This window comes from Nerophis lumbriciformis, linkage group LG02 (genome assembly GCF_033978685.3).
Source record: "Nerophis lumbriciformis linkage group LG02, RoL_Nlum_v2.1, whole genome shotgun sequence".
In the NCBI taxonomy this organism is placed as follows: domain Eukaryota; kingdom Metazoa; phylum Chordata; class Actinopteri; order Syngnathiformes; family Syngnathidae; genus Nerophis; species Nerophis lumbriciformis.
In genome coordinates, this window is record NC_084549.2 from 15,539,254 (window position 1) to 15,562,404 (window position 23,151).

The 23,151-nt window shown below is 38.0% G+C and overlaps 2 protein-coding genes across 5 annotated transcripts in view; both read left to right on the forward strand.

Annotated features, from left to right (window-relative positions):
• ldb1a (LIM domain binding 1a) overlaps positions 1-4,625 on the forward strand; it is a 79,741-nt gene extending 75,116 nt beyond the window's left edge. The window contains exon 12 of one of the 2 annotated variants that reach the window (XM_061946092.1): positions 2,692-3,403. In XM_061946092.1, the coding sequence (XP_061802076.1) occupies positions 2,692-2,901 (210 nt within the window). In that variant the 3' untranslated portion in view covers positions 2,902-3,403. The other variant, XM_061946166.1, reaches the window with a different exon arrangement.
• A 141-nt stretch (positions 4,626-4,766) lies between these two features.
• The window catches only part of LOC133593161 (prominin-1-A-like), a 60,597-nt gene continuing 42,212 nt past the window's right edge, over positions 4,767-23,151 (forward strand). The window contains exons 1-4 of one of the 3 annotated variants that reach the window (XM_061945898.2): positions 4,767-5,013; positions 12,348-12,472; positions 14,065-14,295; positions 19,042-19,357. In XM_061945898.2, the coding sequence (XP_061801882.1) occupies positions 19,093-19,357 (265 nt within the window). In that variant the 5' untranslated portion in view covers positions 4,767-5,013; positions 12,348-12,472; positions 14,065-14,295; positions 19,042-19,092. Of the gene's footprint in view, positions 5,014-12,347; positions 12,473-14,064; positions 14,296-18,492; positions 18,589-19,041; positions 19,358-23,151 lie in introns of those variants that run through there. The other 2 variants (XM_061945943.2, XM_061945985.2) reach the window with 2 other exon arrangements.

Here is a 23,151-nt window from a genome sequence, read left to right on the forward strand (position 1 = left end):
CCTCACAGAGAGTTCAGACCTGCTCCTTTATTATAGGGCAGTTTTGCACACATATCCATTAATTTAATAAATGTAATGGGGATTCATTTATCTGTTTCTTATTACAAATGCACTGTTTTTAAAAGTTGCAAGTGATGAATGCTTATTTAGTGAAACAAAAATAAATGTAAAACTGCATTAATATACAGTACAGGCCAAAAGTTTGGATACACCTTCTCATTCACAACACAACAGATGGTTCCAAGTAAGAAATTCCACTAATCAACCCTGATAAGGCACACCTGTGAAGTGAAAATCATTTCAGGTGACTACCTCTTGAAGCTCATCGAGAGAATGCCTAGAGTGTGCAAAGCCGTAATCAGAGCAAATGCTGGCTATTTTGAAGAAACTAGAATATAAAACATGTTTTCAGTTATTTCACCTTTTTTTGTTAAGTACATAACTCCACATGTAGTGATGGGTTGATGAGGCGTCATGAAGCGTTTCGACACATAGCAAAACTGTATTGATACTGTGTCGATACTGTGTCACTAAATACTGACATCTGCTGGACATTAAAAATCCCTACAGGCAACCTATGGACCGACTCAACTGACACTGATTTTATGACATAGTACAGTGGTTCTCAACCTTTTTTCAGTGATGTACCCCCTGTGAACATTTTTTTAATTCAAGTACCCCCTAATCAGAGCAAAGCATTTTTGGTTGAAAAAAAGAGATAAAGAAGTAAAATACAGCACTATGTCATCAGTTTCTGATTTATTAAATTGTATAACAGTGCAAAATATTGCTCATTTGTAATAGTCTTTCTTGAACTATTTGGAAAAAAAGATCGTTTTTTATTTATATTTATAAAGGATTTTTGAATTGTTGCTATTTTTAGAATATTTTTAAAAAGTCTCACATACCCCTTGGCATACCTTCAAGTACCCCCAGGGGTACGCGTACCCCCATTTGAGAACCACTGACCTAGTATATACAATAATATAAACCAAGTCATTGTATTTTATTTAGGATTATTTCATATCTTCATTTAAATAAAAATATATTTTTATCTTTTTTAGATACAGTCAATAAATAATGTGAACATGTATCATAACATGGAAAACTAAGAGAACGTTGTGAATGAGGATGCTTGTGGACTGGGAATTTTTTTTTTTTTTTTACACATTTTTATTTAAAAAAAACAGTTTTTCCAACGTATTAAATTTTAGACGATTTCTCTTAGTTATTATTTCTCCGACTGTAGAAAAGACCCGCTCACAGGGCACAGAGGAGGCGGGAGTGCGACACAGTTCATGTATCGGTCACGTGACCAAAACAGCTCATGATCGGTCATGTGACTTTCTAAAGGCGGTACGCGCACCGACACAGGGTTTTGCTCTATGAGCTCGACGCATGCGCCGATGCATCGGTGTTGCCGGATCCATCACTATCCACATGTGTTCATTCATAGTTTTGATGCCTTCAGTGACAATCTACAATGTAAATAGTCATGAAAATAAAGAAAACCCATTGAATGAGAAGGTGTGTCCAAACTTTTGGCCTGTACTGTACATAACTTAAAGATGCATCAATAATCGATTTTGAATCGAATTGTAGCTCCTGAATCGTAATCCTAATCGAATTGCTTTTCTCGGTCCTCGTATCAGCTGGTATTTGACGCAGGCCCCCATTTAGCTGTGTGGAATATGCCTGTATGTTATTCTTTAGTTTCGGACCTACAGAATCAGCATCTCCTCATCCATTTGTGTCAAAAAGGTTAAAGTACGTCTGAAAACCTTGGACAAGAGGATTTCATGTTCGTTCCCGCCCATTAGGACGTTTCAAAGTGTAAAATACGATCCACCTTTTGAAGATGAGTATTTTATTTTGAAAGTAAACCGAATGATTTATTTTGTGTTTTTGTGGATTACTTCCTGTCTAACATAAGCAGATTTTAGCTAAATTGAACGGATTGATAGCAGGGTCCGGCTAATATACAGTACAAGCCAAAAGTTTGGACAATGCGTTTTCTTTATTTTCATGACATTGTAGATTGTCACTGAAGGCATCAAAACTATGACACCTGTGAAGTGAAAACAATTTCAGGTGACTACCTCCTGAAGCTCATCGAGAGAATGCCAAGAGTGTGCAAAACAGTAATCGGAGCAAAGGGTGGCTATTTTGAAGAAACTAGAATATAAAACATGTTTTCAGTTATTTCACCTTTTTTGTTCATGTGTTCATTCATAGTTTTGATGCCTTCAGTGACAATCTACAATGTAAATAGTCATGAAAATAAAAAAAAACACATTGAATGAGAAGGTGTGTCCAAACTTTTGGCCTGTACTGTAGAAACTCTGCATATATTTAGCGCTGGAATGGAGAACGCTAACGGCATGTCGGTGACGTTCCGCAGGCAGTGGAAACAGACACACTGACTTGAATAAAAACGCAAAGATTCCGCGGTCGTTTCGTACCCAGTAGAAATCCGGGTTTAGTAACGAGCAGTGGAAATGTGGTGTCACACCCACCATCACTGTGACGGAGCATTAAGACTCAGTAAATTGGGGACTTACTTTGTCTTGTAGATTTATAAATCTGGTTTAAATCCCAGTTTCATCTGGACAAAAACACAACACTTCAGCCGCCCCCCCCCTCGCCCGTACAATGGGGATAATATGTCCCGGCCCTTACTGTCCCCTTTAGGACGTGATGATGGTGGGAGAGCCCACTCTGATGGGAGGGGAGTTTGGTGGCGAGGACGAGCGTCTGATCAGGCGTCTGGAGAACACACAGTTCGATGGGGCGAATGGCCTGGAGGACGAGGACAGTTTCACCGGCTCACCCACGTTGGGGGCACTCTCGCCCTGGAACAGCAAGGCCCCCTCCAGTCACGAGAGCAAGAACTCCTCCTAGTCGTCCCGGTAGAGCGCCGATGTCCCCGCCGGCCCATTCTGTTATAGCATTCAGCGGAATCAGACAGACTTGTACTTAATTGAAGCAGTGAAGTTGTTTTCATTTTGTTATTTCCAAGAGAGCGACGTGATTTAGACAAAAAGACACTCTGAGCATCTCCAAGCATGATGGACATCATAGCCTTGCTCAGTGGTGCTCAAGCCTTGGCCTTAGAGGTGCACTGTCACTGGTGGTGTGTGTGTGTGTGTGCACGTGCACACACTCACAACAGCGTTTTAGCCAGTATCGTCTGCCATGTCGGTGGGTTCTTGTTCCAACCTCGGGTCTCTCGGGTGTTCACCACGCCAACCTCATTGCATCTGTTGTGCTCATGTCAGCGTAATCCAATGCTTTAGTCTTTATTTGTTAATTTTTTTTGTTTGTTTGTGTTGCAGGTTGCCGAAAAGTGTGTGCAATCCTTTTAGTATCAAAATTCATCATGCGGTTTATAAAACTCAATTATTTGTTTTTGTAGGACCTGGTTGGAACAAAAACCTGTACAGTGCCGGAGCTTGAGGACCGGAGTTGAGAACCACTACGCAATCTCTAAAACACACACTCGCTCTCATACAACATGCAACATTTGGGTACAGCAGAAAGGTGGTACGCAGCATGTCTGGACCAGACTCCACACAAGTGTGTTTTTATTTTGTCTGTGTCGACTTGTTTTTCTTTTTGTAAACAAACCCCAGAAATATTCATTCATTGCACTGTTTTCACAATTACTTACGGATTTGAACTGTTTTTTTTCCCTCCATTATTATTGCTGATGTAAAAACTGTAAAACTTCTTGACCCTGCAGTATATTCATATATAAATACTTGCTGTTAGATCCCTCTTCTTGTGATGGTAATAACGTTCATGTAAAGTCCTCCATCTGTGTCACACTGTCACCAGTCCGGTCCTTTTGCTTCGGAGGAGAAACACGGCTTTTAACATCGTGAAAAACAAACAACAAAAAAAAGCCTGCTTTGTACGTGTAGTCTCGTTACTGCGGGCCCATTTTCTCTCCTACAATAGAGAGCAGAACACATCTCAAATTTGCTACTCGGATATTTTAAAAACACATTTTGAAACCATTGTAAAATAAGAAAGAATTCAAAAAAAACTTTTGTATTAAGTTTCCCAGCAATGTTTTTAATCGCAATGAAAAGAAAGCTGCAGACCAAGGAGCTACATGTAAAGAATCTTTAGATATCAACGACACTGCGCTGTTTGTTTTTATGAGGAATCGTTTTGTTGGCTTGTGTCTGTGCTTGTATATTTTCTAGCTAGTTCTTTCTGTAAAAGTTATTCTATGTATTCCTCCTTAGAACTTCAAAAAGCTCAATCTAGTGTAAAGAGATTAAACGCCTCTTAAGTTTTTTTTTATGTGATTTTTAATGGTACAATCACTGATTTAAAAAAAGAAAGAAAAAAAAAGAATTTTGGCCTCATTTAGCAAACTGTATTTATTTTTCTATGTACTGACATGCTGTTTTAAGTCCAATCCACCTGTACAGTGCTCATTTTTGTAAGGTATGCCGAGTCAGTAAATGCTGGTTGAGTGGCAGTGCCCGAGTACATTCAGAATGGTTCACAATCAAGATATTTAAGTGTTTTTTGTTGTTTTTTTGCTGTTGTAGGCTCCCTGTCCATCTGAATCATGCATCAGATGCACAAATAAAATAATCACATTTAAAGAACGTCTTGTTTTGACCTCTGAGTTGTTATTTAATGCCTTGAATGGCAATCATGTTTTTTTTTATATGCGGCGTTCAGGACCCCCTCGGAATTTAGACCTGTAAATGCCATCAGTACGTTTACATGCACTAGAAAAAAGGAATTCATGCAATTATTATTAAAAACGCATAAACACGTTAGATTGTGCTTAACTTTTAAAGCTTATTACATAAACACATTAGATTGTGCTTGACTTTTTAAAATGATTACGCTATTGGAGACTAGTTTTCCCTAATGCGTCGGAGTGAGCTTTCTACGCATGCGCCAGTCTGCGCAGTGTCATGGCGCCATTTTCAATCTAGATACATAGAAGAGGAAGCCCGAAGGAGTCAAATTAAGATGCTGAAGCAGGTCAGTACTTTTCAGAATATATGAATAAATAAAATACTTCCTTCCAAATAAGTGACGGAATGTTCAAGAAGAGGACACTTATTTACTTTTGAATTCAAATACTGACACTGGAGACCAGTGGTACCGCCTGAGAAAAGAATTGTCTCTCCGAGTTCCACCATAATGACCAACATTACAATGCAGTAGCATAGTAAGCCTAAGTATTCATTAAAACAAGTTCCTCAGTGTTTCCTCCTACAATAACAATGTCGCTACAGCTTGGTTATTATACAAATTACGGAATGTAAATGAAGTATTGTTGACGGTTTTTGAAAACGTTTTTAAAGTGATTTAGTGGTAGAATTGATTGCTCTTATTAGCTGCATTGCTAGCCACCTAGAACGAGACAATTTTTAATGTTAAACAGCGAAAAAACAACTTTTGTTTTCTTGTCTCATAATGATTGTGAATGACAGGCAAAATTCCAAATAAAGTGCAGTTCCCCTTTAAAGCAGAGTCTATAGGGAGTCTCATTTGCTATTCACTTCTTTCTGTTCAAGTACAAAACACAATTGGCCGATTTCCACCGAAAGTTCAGGAACTTTAGGTTCCTGGAACTATATGCTCCTGTAGAAGTGTATCATTTGTGTTTCCACCGCATTTCACAGTTCAGGGTAATTAAATCAGGCTGATGGCGTATGGATAAGTGCCATCCATCCATTTCCTACCGCTATATTCGCTTAGGGGTCGCGGGGGGCGCTGTAGCCTATCTCAGCTACAATCGGGCGGAAGGCGGCGTACACCCTGGACAAGTCGCCACCTCATCGCAGGGCCAACGCAGATAGACAGACATCATTCACACTCACATTCACACACTAGGGCCAATTTAGTGTTGCCAATCAACCTATCCCCAGGTGCATGTCTTTGGAGTTGGGAGGAAGCCGGAGTACCCGGAGGGAACCCACGCAGTCACGGGGAGAACATGCAAACTCCACACAGAAAGATCACGAGGCCAGGATTGAACTCACAACTACTCAGGACCTTCATATTGTGAGTCAGACGCACTAACCCCTCTTCCACCGTGCTGCCCGTATGGATAAGTGGAATAGTATATTTCTACAATGATACCATGTAAATAAACTGACAATATTAGGTCATATTAATTTTACTTAAGTGTAAGTAAATAAAATACAAAGCAATATGATACAAAAATGATATGATTTAAAAACAAAGTGTCCTGGATTTTACATAAAAAGTCAGGTTTTTATCCACAGTGTCCAACAGTCAGAAAGTCGTCCTCTCAGTAAATGATAAATTCATGAGGGTCAGGCGAATCCTTATGGTCCATTTCAGCTTTGATCAACAATATATATATATATATATATATATATATATATATATATATATAATAAATGTCACTTTTTATTCTCACGGTGACAACATAAAGACATCAGATTTAGCGTTAGCCTGTTAGTTTAAGCATCTGGTTAACTCTGGTTGAGACTAATAACACAAATGGCGTGTCACTGACTACTTTTACAGCATGTAACAAAGTAAATAGTGAATATTTGATGCGATTTAGTTTTTTGTTCACTTTTATTTCACATTTACTCCCAAACAACGAGGTTGTCGAGTCCCAGTGATCAGCTCGCCTTGCCGGTTCAAAATGCTCCATTTCCATCCTGTGACCTGAATATGAACCAAGTATTAGCGATATTGTTATTATAAGGGTTAACGCAGACAATCTATTTTATAGCGGCACATTGATCATAGAGCGCTAACTAGCTTTTGCTGCTATAATGAAATATTGAGCCGGCCGCGGGGTCCTGCTACTGCGTCGCCTCTGAGTTGGTGAATGCTAATTCCAGATTATAAATAATGCTTACCACCTTAATAGTAGAAGGTTGTAGACATAATTAATAAATGATTTCGAGAAACACACGAAAAGGCACTAGTTTTTTTGGCACTTGTTTTTTATTTAACCCTTAAAGAAAATTATGATTAATTCTTTGTCTTAACAGAAATATATGAACATTCCATCAGTCGACATTCCAGTGATAGCAGACATTGTACAGTAAGTGATTGTTTTATTATGTTTGTAATTTGTATTTCTTGTTTAGGTCTAAGTAATACTACTGCATGATGCCTGTGTTTCACTAAAGCTGGATCTGTTTAGCACACAGCTTCTAAACTTCAGGCTAATAAGTATAAGGTTCTGGATCATAATTTGTCCCAAAGTAATTTCTGTTGTCTCTCACAAAGTATGTACCGGGAATAGGTATGTTCTTGTTGAAGGGAACTGTGGTGGTCCCGCATGCACGTCACGGAACACGTGACTGCTCATGCTCATTATGGCTCAGGAATCTCTGTGAGATTTATATTTCTTTGATCATATCTCCATCCATCCATCCATTTTTCTACCGCTTGTCAATTTTGAGGTCACAGGGGGTGCTGGAGCCTATCTCAGCTGCATTCGGGCGGAAGGCGGGGTACACCCTGGACAAGTCGCCACCTCATCGCAGGGCCAACACAGATAGACAGACAACATTCACACTCACATTCACACACTAGGGCCCATTTAGTGTTGCCAATCAACCTATCCCCAGGTGCATGTCTTTGGAGGTGGAAGGAAGCCGGAGTACCCAGAGGGAACCCACGCAGTCACGGGGAGAACATGCAAACTCCACACAGAAAGATCCCGAGCCCGGGATTGAACTCAGGACTACTCGGGACCTTCTATTGTGAGGCACATGCACTAACCCCTGTGGCACCGTGCTGCCCTCGATCATATCTATTTAGTCGAAAACTTTGTAAGTCTTTTGGTGTTATAAATCAGGGATGTATATTAATCTGTCAGGCTTGGTCAAAAGGATAGGACTCAGATGCAGAATAGGGAATATTTCGGCAGGCTTTTATTTTGACAGCCTCCTTTCACCTCCAGTGTCAAAATAATTCAATATCTACAATAACAAAACTAGTCGGCGAAAAAAGTTCCAAAAAAAAGGAACAACCGAAAATCACTCCGAAAGGAGGAAAACACAAAAACAATGACGAACTATAATTGATATGCTATGAAACTTATTATTAACACAAAACGCTCCAACAGTAGGAAGAAACAATGGCTATGAAAAATTCTACACTTTCTCTAATCTAATAAAGGTTAACAAAAAATGTCACTCAAAAATTTGAGGAAAGAAAGAATCGTAAGAAAAACTGATAACTGTAAAACTAAATAACATAAAATCACTCTGTTGAGGAGGAAAAAAGAAAACCCAAAATAGCAACGGAGGAATTCAGGATCAAGGTATATAAACGTGAGACGAGGCAAGGCATGGACGGGATGCTAGTGTGGCACGAATATAATATATATAATATATATATATATATATATATATATTATTATATATATTATATATTATTATATTATATTATATATATTATTATTATATTATATATTATATATATATATATATATATATATATATATATATATATAAAATATATAATAATAGGCGTGGGCTTATAAGACACATGAGGGTAAATGGGAAACAGGTGGAAACAATCAGGGGTCAGGGATGACGTCAGACTGATGACACAAAAGGAAGGGCAAGTGATCTGAAACGAGAGGAGTTACTTTTCAAAATAAAACATGCAATTCACAAGACAGAAGAAACCCAGACAACACATCCCTCACCGCGGTGTGACATGATCGTCAACATTTTTTTCCATTATACTTGTACTTTAAAAGGGGAGATCCGAACAGTACTCTGCGCTTGCCTGCTCTTTGCAACTTTTGTTCTTTTTCCCAGTTTAATGAAACTCTTCTACCTGCACATCACCATCTATCCCTGCATCTTGGAGTCACGACAACTGTGACAAAGAGTTGTTGAAATACCAGAATTGACTTGTGACTCTGCATGCCCGTGACTAATCCTCATCATTTATCATCATCATCATACCATATCGGTTGCCTTGAGGAGATGAAGAAGCATGTCTGCTCACTGGTGTGGCACTGACTGGCTGATGTGGGCCTTCATGACCACTAGATGGCATCGGCTTGCTAAGTGCTGGTTCAGTGGATCCTTTCTTCCTTTGGTGTTTGGACTGTGATGGTGAGAGAATGCTGCTGGATCTATCCATCCATCCATTTTCTACCGCTTATTCCCTTAGGGGATCTTTTCTGCGCAAATGATCATTTCCCTTTCTCATGCTCTGAATGAGTCCTGAAGATATGATGGCAGCTGTCTTGCTCACTGTGGGTGGTCTACATCTCTGGGCTCTCTCTCTCTCATGTGGCCTAAAGAGATTGACTGGCGTGGTTGCTTGGATCTGGTTTGAATGATAAAAAATTGCAATGAAGTTTGAATACTGGGTAACAATCACTTTAGGGTGTTGGGTCATGACAGCAATTATAAGTCTTTTGTAACTTTACAAATGTAATTTATACAAAGATTGAACAATTTTGGTCCCAGTATTGAAACTACACGGTAACAGACCTCCCCGGCCTCTTGGACGGCCACGTCTGGCCCATGTACTTGAAACACAAGAAAATAATTTTTCTGAATTAAATTGTAACGTTATCAGGCCTTAGTAATTAACAGTTAGTAGCCTGCTTGGCAACTACCGGTACATGCTACATGCTAAATATAACGCCACAAAACACGCAAATAAGAATCAAGTGCAAACAAGGTTACTCGTGTCTATTGGGTCTGTGTTTACTGTTTAACTACTGAAACAGGAACAAAAAGAAAAAATACTACTATTTTGCAATGTATATTTCTAGTGCCTATGGTTATAATAATGTTTGCATGCCAACCCTGATTTAACCTTTTTAGTGTACAAAAAGGGTTGGGCATTGTTTCAATTTGGGCGATTCCGGTCCCTTTTTTTAAGAAGCAGGGTCATACATTTTCTGTGAATTTCTCACAGGGACATTTTCAAGCAGTATGTAAATATTAATAATTTATATTTGAATATAAATGCTCTGAAGTTTTGTTCCAAAGTAGTACACTTTCACAAAAAATGTACTTTGTTTTTGAACACCTCATACAAAATAATTTCACATCCTGTTGTTTATGTGTTAGGGATCATACAGGGATGTTCCAATCAGGGTATTTTGCTGCTGATATCGATAACCCACGACTGAAAACGGCCAATACTAATTACATGTATTTAGATGTGTAACGGTACACAAAAATTTCGGTACGGTACGTACCTCGGTTTAGAGGTCACGGTTCGGTTCATTTTCGGTACAGTAAGAAAACAACAAAATATACATTTTTTGGTTATTTATTTACCAAATTTGTAAACAATGGCATAACATACATATACACACAGGGTCCATTGCCAGGGTTAATGTGGTCAACATATATAAAATAAAAACTAAATAAGATAAGGCTCAGAATGTTTTCTTAACAAAACCTTTCTATATATAAAGTGCTTTTTTTGATTGATTGATTGAGACTTTTATTAGTAGATTGCACAGTACAGTACATATTCCGTACAATTGACCACTAAATGGTAACACCTCAATAAGTTTTTCAACTTGTTTAAGTCGGGGTCCACGTTAATCAACATTAAACTGCATCAAGTTGTTGCTCAGATTAAATAAAATGACACAACTTTTCTTCTACATATAAAAAGTGCAACAATAAATAGTTTCAAGTCAACTCAGCCTCTCAGATTAACTCATTGTTCTTCCACCATAGAAGTCGGTCAAAATCTAGTTTTTAATGCAATATGGACTTAAATCTGCTGCTATAAAAACATTTGTTATTGCTTTAGCCCTGCCTGACTCGCCGAGGAGAGGCTGCTTGAATGCGGTGGTGACGCTTCAAATGGGTTAGCATGTTTGACGTGTTGTCAGAAGCAGCTGCTGAACAATGTCGGCAAACCTCCGTCCTCCGCTGTTGTATCGCACAGCCAAAGTGTTCCCAAACGGGAGATCTTAACGAGGCAGGAGGGTCTTCCAGCTCTGGCTTTTACATGTTGTAGTAGCCCGGTCGTTGCTCGCATGCTGTGTGTTGTGCCTCGGTGTGCATTGTTTACACAACATGCTACTTAATATGTCGGTGTGGAAACTCGTTCGGTACACCTCCGAACCGAACCGAAACCCCCGTACCGAAACGGTTCAATACAAATACATGTAGCGTTACACCCCTACATGTATTACTTGCCTATTTTCTGTTGTTACATACAATTGTTTGAGCAAAACAAAGTCAATAGTACATAATAACTAATCAAAAGCAAAAACAACTATCTACTACTCTTTGAAATCCTTTGGTTTTAACTCTCACAGTCATCTTGTGTCCAAATAATTATTTCCTGAGTTTCTAAACATGAGTAAAACAACAAAAAAAGATTTTGGTGAAATAAAAATATCAATCTAATCACTCTAGTGTTGATTATATACTGATACCACCCTTGGTATCAACACTACCAATTAATGGATTGATACGTCTTCCTCTTACATGTATGTCTGGCAGTGGCCGCTAAACTGCAACAGAGCAGCCCAACAGTTATTGTTGTATTATCCTCTCTTTAGCTCTTATTTGTTAATTTCCTGTTAATAGCTGCTTACTTTCTGCTGTAACATGCTTCCAACCAAACTTCTTAAACTTTACTAAGCACTTATTTCTTATGTTGTTTCAAGCTACTTTAGCAATTAGCTTGCATAGTCCTGCTTGCTCTTATCCTGTGGGTAACATTTTTATCCTTGTGCTCCAGTGATAATGCTACTTTTTTGCCGCAATGGAATATTATTGACTTGGAGGAGCAGCTCCACAAGGTGTATGGAGATAGACAGCTGCTTAGCTGCCTCTGTTGCAGCTATTTCGGGCTGAGCTTAAAAAATAGGAATTGACTAGGGCTGCAACTAACGATTATTTTAATCGATTAATCTGTCGATTATTACTTCGATTAATCGATTAATAATCGGATAAAAGAGACACTACATTTCTATCCTTTCCAGTATTTTATTGAAAAAAAAAAGCAGCATACTGGCACCATACTTATTTTGATTATTGTTTCTCAGCTGTTTGTACATGTTGCAGTTTATAAATAAAGGTTTATTAAAAAAAAATTTAAAAAAAAATCATTGCCTCTGCACATGCGCATAGCACAGATCCAACAAATTGATTACTAAATTAATCGCCAACTATTTTTATAATCGATTTTAATCGATTAGTTGTTGCAGCCCTAGAATTGACGTTTAAAAATTTGGACGGTATAATGTAAGACCCGGTTCCCAGCCCTATATGTGAGTGACTGACGACGCGAAGGCCCGTAAAGGCCATTGTGCACTTGATGGGTTCAACAGAGCATATAATTTTCCATTTTGCTTCATTTGCATGAAGACAAGGACATGGTTGAAGATTTGAATACGCCTACTCAGTGGCACTGGGTGTTTTTCATGCCAGTGCATCATCCAGTGATGTCTGGACAGTGGAGCTCTCATGTTGTCCTGCTGCAAACTGAACTTGTGAGTAATATCCTCTTCCCTTTTCTTGTCATAATGACTCAAATCAGACTATCGTTTGTACACCAGGGGCCTCATGTATTAAGAGTTGGGTGGATTTCCTCCTAAAAATTGTTTTAAAGCGTGCGTGTGCACTAATCAAAGCACATTTAATTGTTATATCCTAATCAACAAGCAGATGTCTGCGTGCTTGGGCAGGGCCAGACCACACCCAGGCCACGCCCCTTACAAATCAAACTGAAATTAGCCTTGGTGCCTGAGATCTGAAAACTTTACCCAATCAGAATTCTCCTTTCCTGTGTTTTTCGAGCGAACGAAAGAGGTCTGAGATTGTCAGCCTGTCAATGCTGTGGGCTCAGAGAGCAGCACACAGGCTGAAAAATGGTCGACATCAGGAAGAAGGTGAAGAAGATGGATGTGCATGGCCAAAACAGACGAGGAGACCAAATTTCAAACAGCTCGTTTTGAGGAAGTATGAAGGAAGGCAAGAGTGTTTTACAAGTATCTCCGAAATGCCTCCATGGTTTGATTTTACATTTTCGGTACTCATGCAGATCCAAATTACACAAAAAAAGGTACCAATAGGCAATACAATTTGGTTTTGCATATTACGTCCCTTTTAAGATGTGGCGACTTTTATTTTGCTGTGGCGTAGCGTCACGTTCATTAAAATCATTAAAATGATTACAATTACAGGTATGGGACACCTGCATGTCTCAAAGCTGTGTTTTCTTAGCATTTATGGAAGTTACAGTATAAAAGTTAGATTGCATGCTTCTCGAGGTTTTCTGCACATTGTGTTAGTGCAATTTTGTATTTGATTAAATAAATACATTTATGAGTGAGATACATTTATTTACATTTACCTCTCTTTCACTTTTAATATGTAAATATATTGACAAAGTGGCTAAAATGCATCACATATAATTTCTGCTACGTCTTATTCTTTGGCAAACCAAGCGTGTATTAGGGTTGTCGTGGAGCTTTTATGCTAAACTGCCATTGTTCCATTATAATTTGCTTATGAGCGAGGGTGAACCGGAAGAGCCAAATCTGCATTTGAATACACGAATATGGGAAACACTAAGAAGGGTCCACCCCAATCTAAACTTGTACAAACACATTATTGTCTGAGCAACAACGATATTCGATTGTTCACTTTCGCTGCACTCTCAGGACAGAGTGATTGTTCCATACTCAGGAACACAAGACGGAGGTGTTTTCATGGCACGTTCAAGGACCGCTGAACAGAGTACGACGCCACAACATCTGCCAGAAATAATAAATAATTATAATATATTTTATTCATTACACAATGTTCATTGAAATAAATATTACAGTGAGCACAAACCAATATTTTAAACAATATAAGCTCTGTCATTAAAACAGATAAAATATTAAGACTAAAATGCCATCTGTAAAGAAGAAAAAAAACAGAAAACATGCAAAGTAATACATTTTCTAATTTATTGAGCTATTAAACAAAAACGTCAAAAAATACATGAGGCCCCAGGTGTGTTGTGCGGATTCAAATGAGTTTCATTCCTCCCATGTTAATTAATAAGTGCAATATGTTTTTTTACACTCTATTGCAGGGAAGTCTGTGGGAACAGATCATGTTTCTATTTACTTCCGTCACAGTAATCTCATCTGACGTCACACCCTCATCTATCTCAGCGACCCTCCTCCTTCCCTTCCTTCTCCGTGCTCTTAAGGAGAGACAATCTACACAGTCAACTTGTTGCCACCAGCAGATCATATCAGCTCAGCGTGGGACCGCCGCGTAAGTCTATGGCGGATCACAGGGCGTCAATGAGCAGTGGATGGTGAGCCTTTTTAAACTCTTACTATAGTTTCTCTGCTTTCATATTGCACTTTCTTTGTTCATTCATAAAACACGCATGGGACATTGTATTCAGTTGTAGGTAAAATGCAGAGTAGCACACTTGAGATGTGATGTATATGCACGAAACACTTGTTTTCATTGAGGGCCACATCGCAATTATGGCTGCCTTCAGAGGGCACCTTGTATCAGTAAATAATATTAATATAAATGTATAAGGATTCGCCTCATATTATTACACAATTGCCTTTGCATTTGGTTATTAAATATATATTTTTAGATGTCTAGACGACTGTCGTTGGGTTTGGCAGTAGGATTGCTCGTTTGCATCAAATCAGTTGTTTTTCTCACCACAATAGGGCGAAACCATCATTGCCAAGGCATACCCTCCTGGTTTTGGAGTATAAATATTTGGCGTTTTAGCACGAGCCGCTAGACTTGATCTGACCAATCTAAGTCTAAGACTAGCTCTGACCAATCTAAGTCTATGAGCATGAACTGATGAAGCCTAGTGAGGTTTTGGCACCAGCCGCTTGACCAGATCTGACCAATCTAAGTATTGGTACACCTCCCTGATACCGAAGTACATGTCAAACTACTTCCATAACGTAAATGACCGCCATAACCACAACACCAGGGGGAGCTCCACAAACCACGTTAAACCCAGATTCCGATCTAACAAAGGTCTTAACTCATTCTCCTTCTATGCCACATCAATATGGAATGCACTCCCAACAGGTGTAAAAGAAAGTGCATCTCTATCCTCCTTCAAAACCGCACTAAAACACCTCCAGGCAACTTCAACCCCTGACTAACACCCTCCCCCCTCCACATCCCACCTCCCCGGATTGTAAATAACCAAATGTAAATAATCAAATGTATTTCTAATGTATATACTCGTTGTTATGCTATCTGAACTCACTATGTTCTCTTCTCGCTGTACATATCCTACCAAGTCAGACCTACACTGTTTCAATGTCCATTTCTCTGATGATGCAATTGTTGATGACTGAAGTGCTGATATCAACCAAACCCTCCTCATCCCACCCCCGGATTGTAAATAATGTAAATAATTCAATGTATATACTCTGATGATTAACTTGTGTGATGACTGTATTATGACGATAGTATATATTTGTACCATGAATTGATTTACGTGGACCCCGACTTAAGCAAGTTGAAAAACTTATTCGGGTGTTACCATTTAGTGGTCAATTGTACGGAATATGTACGGTACTTTGCAATCTACTAATAAAAGTTTCAATCAATCAATCAATTCAATCAGACCAGATCTGACCAATCTAAGTCTAAAACCAGATCTGACCAATCTAAGTCTAAGACTAGATCTGACCAATCTAAGTATAAGACCAGATCTGACCAATCTAAGTCTAAGACCAGATCTGACCAATCTAAGTATAAGACCAGATCTGACCAATCTAAGTTTAAGACTAGATCTGACCAATCTAAGTCTATGAGCATGAACTGATGAAGCCTACTGGGATGAGAGGCTACACGTCTTCTAAAACAAACCAAACAGTCCAGTTGCGATTGATTGAATGCACTGAGATATATTTTTAGGCACACTGTAAAAAACAACAACAATATCGCAGTGTTTTTTGCATTAAAAGTCAGGCAACTGACCCAAGTATTTTTTTTTGTATGATAAAATCTACCGCCATTTTTACAGTGTACAATTTGATGGATGACTTGCTTTCAAACCATAACTCAAGCAGATATTAAAAGCAGCAGTAAGTAACTTTTCAACCTTCATAAAGTATTTTCATAACTTTTGGGATCATACATGGACTTACGACTCGTTGAATGACACCTCTGTCATGGCCTGGGTAGGTCTGCATCGCTTTCACAGGCACTTAGCAATATTGAGGAGGATGGCAGGAACCCTGCCATAATAAAAACTACAAATGTGCTTACTTCCTTTACGCCATACGTCACTCCCCCTTTCCCAATTCGTTGCAAAGACGGAAGTTGGCGTGGCGCAGTGGAAGAATGGCCGTGCGCGACCCGAGGGTCCCTAGTTCAATCCCCACCTAGTACCAACCTCGTCATGTCCGTTGTGTCCTGAGCAAGACACTTCACCCTTGCTCCTGATGGGTGCTGGTTAGCGCCTTGCATGGCAGCTCCCTCCATCAGTGTGTGAATGTGTGTGTGAATGGGTAAATGTGGAAGTAGTGTCAAAGTGCTTTGAGTACCTTGAAGGTAGAAAAGCGCTATACAAGTACAACCCATTTATCATTATTTATTTAAGTTTATGCGAATGTCTACGTGCAATTACTGCTGTCTTGGCAGAAGCTGCAAAACAACAAAAAACAAAAAGTTTTGTCTGAGGAGACAAAAAAAAGAAAAAGAGAGATTACCCAAATAAAAGGACAGTCAAGGATCAACATTGGTCCGGCTTTCACTTGCTGGTGTGACCTCAAACATGAGGAGGGATTTCAGACTGATGCCTTGGCTCTGTTTCTGCTTTACCAGTAGGTAATTTTTGATGCTCAAATCACAATGGTAATGTTAATTTGCGTGGTAGCAATAAATAGCCACCATCTTGATAGTTCGCAGGTCCACACTGACATGACAGCCACACAACAAACTCAAAAGTACTCTATAAAGAAAAAACAATGCGATGACTGCAAACTGCAAATATAAAGTTTGAGTAAAATAAGTAGGTTCTTTCTGTGGAAAGATAAGTCATACTAAATCATTGTGGCATTATCGTGTCAGTTTGTATGTACGTGACAGTAGTTTCTGACAATTTATGACGCTATGCGCTGGTCCTCATGGGAAATGCGGTCTTCCTTCAGGCAAAACACTACCGCTTCTGTCCACTAGCGCCGCCAAAATCAACCAAAACTGAAAGTTCTTAAGTGGGGCTTTAAGTATTTTTATTTTGACAAAATGTTTGAAATATAGAATAATACATTATGTGTTGCATTATTCGATAGTATTCAAGTTTAAAAGATATGCAAGCAGTAGATGTATTTTTTCTGTCAAAATGGAAAGAACAAATACATTTAGTAAGAAAAGATAAATATAATTTCCAGGCATATAAAAAGACGCGGCAGGCCAGATCTGGTGCCCCTTGAGTTTGACATCTGTGCACGACAGGTACAACATGTTTGCATACTTGGCCACCACCTATGAGAGGTAACAATAAAGAAAATATAAAGTTGGGGGAATATTTGTGAGGTCTAAGGTCAAATCTCGTTCCCAGTTCCTCCCAAAAGCTGTTGGATGGGATTGAGGTTTTAAATTATGTGCACCAGACTAATCCAAATCTGCCTTTTTTTAAATTTTTAATAGGCATTACAGTTTGATGACTTTATGTGATTAAAACACTGGTAAAGTAAATATATACAGTATGTACTGTAAATAATATTTTCTTAAAATACAAATACAAAAAAGCTATTTATAACATTGTACTACTGTATATAGTTTGTGAATCATAACAAAAATAGCAATATTTATTTATATTAATTTATAATTCTAGATAAAAACAATTTACAATGGTAGGAATTCATATTGTATCATAATGATAATAATGGCACGCTTTAATGACCTGGCCTTTTTTTTTCAGAAAATAATGTCAACATTTATAAAATATCAACAATATTAAATACTACATATGATAAATGAACACTAAATAATGAAAATAGCAGTAACAAGTACAATAATCAAGATAAATGAAAAAAAGTACGAGTATTTATAATTATATCTTATTTGTAATGTTTAATTAGGATTAATTTGGGTTAGTCCATTAACAGTAACACAGCCCTGTGTGCCATATATGATATGCAAGAGAAGTTCATGCATAAAGCAGTTAAAAAACAAAGAACCTCAGAACATTTGAAACATTTAACACACAAATGCTCGTAAATAATGTATGATTACAAACATTTCTTTGGATTAAGGTTAACCATCCCTTACTTGGTGCATATACAAAGATTAAATGCCCTATTTTCTTACTGTTCTGTACTTCTCTTCAGACATGTTGATGTACGTCAAAGAGCATATATTGAAAATAATCCAAACTATTGCTGTTCAGAATTGACTTATTTGAAAACTTGCTGTTGTTGACAACACAACACCACTTAAAATGATTCCAATGCAAATTATATATTTGATGACTAATATGATGTAACCGGTGTCATAACCCTGATGCTACCATGTCATGTTCGATAAAAGAAGGGTAAATGTATATTTACTGTAATGGGAATTCAACTGAATTTAAATTATTGTGCAGCAAAGACTGTAAAGACTTTGGGTGAGTAATGACTATTGTTGGTTCTAAGATTTACTGAGAGATGAAAATACTGATTGCTTTTTATTGAGGATTGGAAATAGTTGCAGTGTGAGATCAAACTACTGGAGTTGATAAAGCGTCCTCTCTGAGCTCGGCTAAATTACCAAAGAAAACGCTAGATACCATGACGATAATTAGCCTTTCTTTCATTGAATTGAACGCTTTGCTGTGTCTTACTGGAATAAAACCAGTTTGCAACAAGAGAGGGGTCTGTGTTGTGTTTACAGTATGAACACAGGTACTCTTGTTCCCTGTTATACCATGATTTAAATGTCAGCACTTCCTTCTCACTATGATGGCACACGCTTGGATGAACGTATTCAAAAAAAGAGGCGTCACAGTTCTGAGAAATGCTCGTTATTCAGTTACGGGGTTCCGTGATTTATTTTGTGGCTTTCCCTTTGTCGTTTTCAGGTGAGACGCAGTTCATGAGCCACTGACGGTCCGCCCTTTTGTCGGGTCAGGATGAAGTCATGTTGGGGAGTGAGAGGCAGGAGGTGGCGAGGCATAGCTGCAGTGTTCAGCGCGGCTGTGGGACTGGGGATGCTACAACTCACCACGGCCCAGGCGGTCGGTTCTCCGGCTGAATGCTCAGCAAATAATATCTTACAAACCGCAGTCCAGCATAACTACTCTGACGTGGTTGAGTTGGCTCCGAGTGGTGCCAACTTCATGGCTAGTGTGGTCCATTCATTCCTCGCTTGTGTCCAGCCCAGTCCCTTTCCTGAAGGTTAGTATCCAGTAGTATGCAAGTGGAACCATTGCAGTCTAAATTTGTAACGTCGCACCACCATAATGGATGACATCAGCAGATGTTTGTTCAACCAGCTTTAAAGGACATTTTGCTTTTTTGGCGACCGTTTAACTCAGGGTGTCAAACTCGTTATCATTGAGGGCCACGTTGCAGTTATGGTTGCCCTCAGAGGGTCGCTTTTAACAATGAGTAATATATGAATATACATGTATATATATATATGATACATTAACAACATATTTTTTTACACAAGCTGCGAAAAAAATATTAAAATTTTACTTTAAAAACTGGCAGCTAAGTCACTAGAATTTCACAGTAAAAGCAGTGGGTTTTTACAGCATATAAAATAATTGAATAATTGGAATAGGATGGAAAAACAATACCACTATTTTTAGCTGTAAAACAGCTGCAAGTTTGTTTGTTTTTACCATTAAATCTTTTTTTTTTAAATTTAGTGTCTTACTGCATATGGAAAAAAACAGTACCAAAGTTGATTTTACGGTAAAAAACTCAGTCGGCGGAATTTAACCTTAAAATCTATCGTCGATTTTACAGTCTACAATTTGATAATTTGTTTTGAAATCATAAGATTTAAATTTTACTTTAAAAACTGGCAGCTCAGTCACCAGAATGTAACACTAAAAGCAGTGTTGTTGTTTTTTACAGCATATAAACAAATTGAATAAATGGAATGGAATGGAAAAACAATACCACTGTTTTTAGCTGTAAAACAGAGCTGCCAGTTTTTTGTTTTTTTTTACCGTAAAATCCTGTCTTAATGTTTTTTTTGTTTGTTTTTTAGTGTTTTAGTGTCTTATTGTATATGAAAAAAAACAGTACCAAAGTTGATTTTACAGTAAAAACCTCTATTTAACTGTAAAATCTTTTGTCAATTTTACAGTGTACAATTTGATTGATAATTTGTCTTGAAATCATAGGTCAAGCAGATATTTAAGTACAGCATTTATCTTTATTTTAACAAAAAATATTTTTGGAATACATGATAATATAATATTTTGATTTTGATGAAATTTAATTTTAAAAGAGCGATGAGGTGGCGACTTGTCCGGGGTGTACCCCGCCTTCCGCCCGAATGCAGCTGAGATAGGCTCCAGCACCCCCCGCGACCCCAAAAAGGGACAAGCAGTAGAAAATGGATGGATGGATGCAATAGCATGCAGTACATGATTTTTAATGTCAAAAGGAAAAGAAGAAATATATTCAGTAAGAAAAGATTAAGCATTTTATTAACGCATATTATTTCCAGGCTTTCGCGGGCCACATAAAATAATGTGGCCTTGAATTTGACACGTGTGGTTTAACAGAACTGATTCATTCTGTTTCCATTGATTCCAAAGATAATATTTTTGAGATCAAAAGTTGACCAACACATCGCTAGCAATTGGGCTTCTGTAATACAAACGATATGTGATACAAGCGATATAAAATTGGCCTATGGTAGAGATTTGAGTTCAATCGCCATAACGTAATGCATGTTAAGTGTTGACACATTTTATTCGCGTCCCGCGCGAGTGACAAGCGGTTACAGGCGGCAAGGCAAACAGGCGTGGCCAATGTTCCATAGTTCAAAGCCGCTTTTAAAGGTATTACGCAAAAACAACTTTTCTTACCTGTACCTGTACCTGTGGGATGCCCGTAAGTTCTGAAAATGTGAAATCAGTCCATGGAGGCATGGCAAAGATATTTATAAAAAAATTGTGCGTTTTTCTAAACTTTCTAATATTGTACATGGTAATTGGGATTTGTTATATATTGTATGTATTATATTAAAATATAATATAATATAATATATCAGTATATACTATATACTGTATATATAATATGTATATATTACATATATGTTATATTTTATATTGCTACTATTGTCATGATCCGTTACCCGGATCATGGCATGATTTATGTTGGTTATGTTTCTGTTTTAGTCTGTTTCCTGGGTGCACCCTCTTTCCCTGTTTATTGTTGGTTTCCATGGGCACTGATTCTCCTCACCTGTCTTAGTTTTGCAATTAGTGTGCCCACCAGGTGTTTTGGTTAATCACTCCCCTTTATAGTTTCCTGTCACCCAGCAATAGTTGCTGGGTCAATGTTTGCAATAAGCAACATTTACGTTCCCCTGGTTTTCTCCTCGCTCTTTAGATTATTCTGCCCTCCAGCATTCCCCGTTTTTCACCCTTGGTGACATTTTGGTTTTTGTTTAGCCCCACGCTTGCTGTTTTGTAATTTTGATCCTGCCTTAAAATAATAAAAAATAACTTAAATCTTACCTGCACGCCGCTCCTACTTGTCTTCTGCCTTGGAAGGAACACGACAATCTCAGCCATGCGTCAAAGACGCAACAACTATGGTACATTTCTAGTCTACTTTATACCTGCATTATCTTTTCCATTCTTACCCCTTTCATCCTTTGTAACTGAGCTACTGTGTGGAACAATTTCCCTTGTGGATCAATAAAGTTTGTCCAAGTCTAAGTCTAAACTTGCTCCAAACAAGCCATTTGGAATTTGAAACTTTAGGGATGTATTTTGCCTTAGTTACGTCACGGTAGAGGTTGTAATAGGTTGCCATTTTTGTTGTAGTCAAAATGTTCCTTCTTTTTATTTATCCTTTTGTTGTGGGCCACATGCACATGCATCCTCTGCTGTTGCCATTTTTAATTAAAAGTAGCGTATCGTTTGACCTTATACCTGTCAGTAAAATGGAAGTGGTAGAAACTACAAGATGGTTGACAGTAGAATTGCAGTCTAAGGGGGCTTGGCCTTGGAGGAGAACTTAAAGAAGACTACCCACAATACGGTGTATTCAATCAAAGTTTATTTATATAGCCCTTAATCACAAGTGTCTCAAAGGGCTGCACAAACCACGACATATTTTGAAGAAACGATCAGGAAGCGGCTTTAAGATGGTCAAATCTATGCAACATTTTGACCAAAGTACCGGTACCAAAATATTGGTATCGGGACAACACTACTTAATAGTTTTATGGTTTGTATTTTGTACCAATACCATGCCAAAATAAATAAGCAAAGCATGACTCTAGTAGCAAGGCACGCACTGAATGAACCGTGAGGATGAGATAAGGTTCCTCCCTTAGTACTTGGAAACAGAGCAAACAGCTCTACACAATTAAAATGATCACGACAAGATGCACAAAAATGTCGAAAGAAAGACAAACAGGAACCACTTTAGCGGTACCTTCAATGAATGGTTGGGATGAATGTGACCCGTGCAGTGGATGAGAGGTTAACAAGTAGGTTATGTTTCCACCACGTTAATATTTAACCTTTATGTGCTCCTTTGTTTGGACTGCTTTTGGTGTGTGGTCTTTGGTGTTCTCATATCTCCTTCCTGTATGCTTTCTAGGAGGCATCAGTGTATTGTCAGACCTGTTCAACAGAAGGATACATTAAAAATATCACAACTTGTATTATATTAGTGCTGTCAATTTTTTAAATCAGATTAATCACACTTTTGAATTTGGGTTAATTGTGATAAATCACAGGTTACTACCTGTTTGCAAAAACGAAATTAATTTTAAAAAGACTACCAGATTATTACTGTTATCATTATTAAATAAAACTTATTTAGGATAATACAAAGTTATTGCCCGTCCAAATAAAATGTTAAAAAAATTACAGTAATGACAAATATCCTTATTGCGTTTGAAAGACTTACTTGCATTATTATTACTATTATTATTGTTACTAGAGATCGTCCAATCATCCATGGGCGAGATCGGTTGATGTAATAAC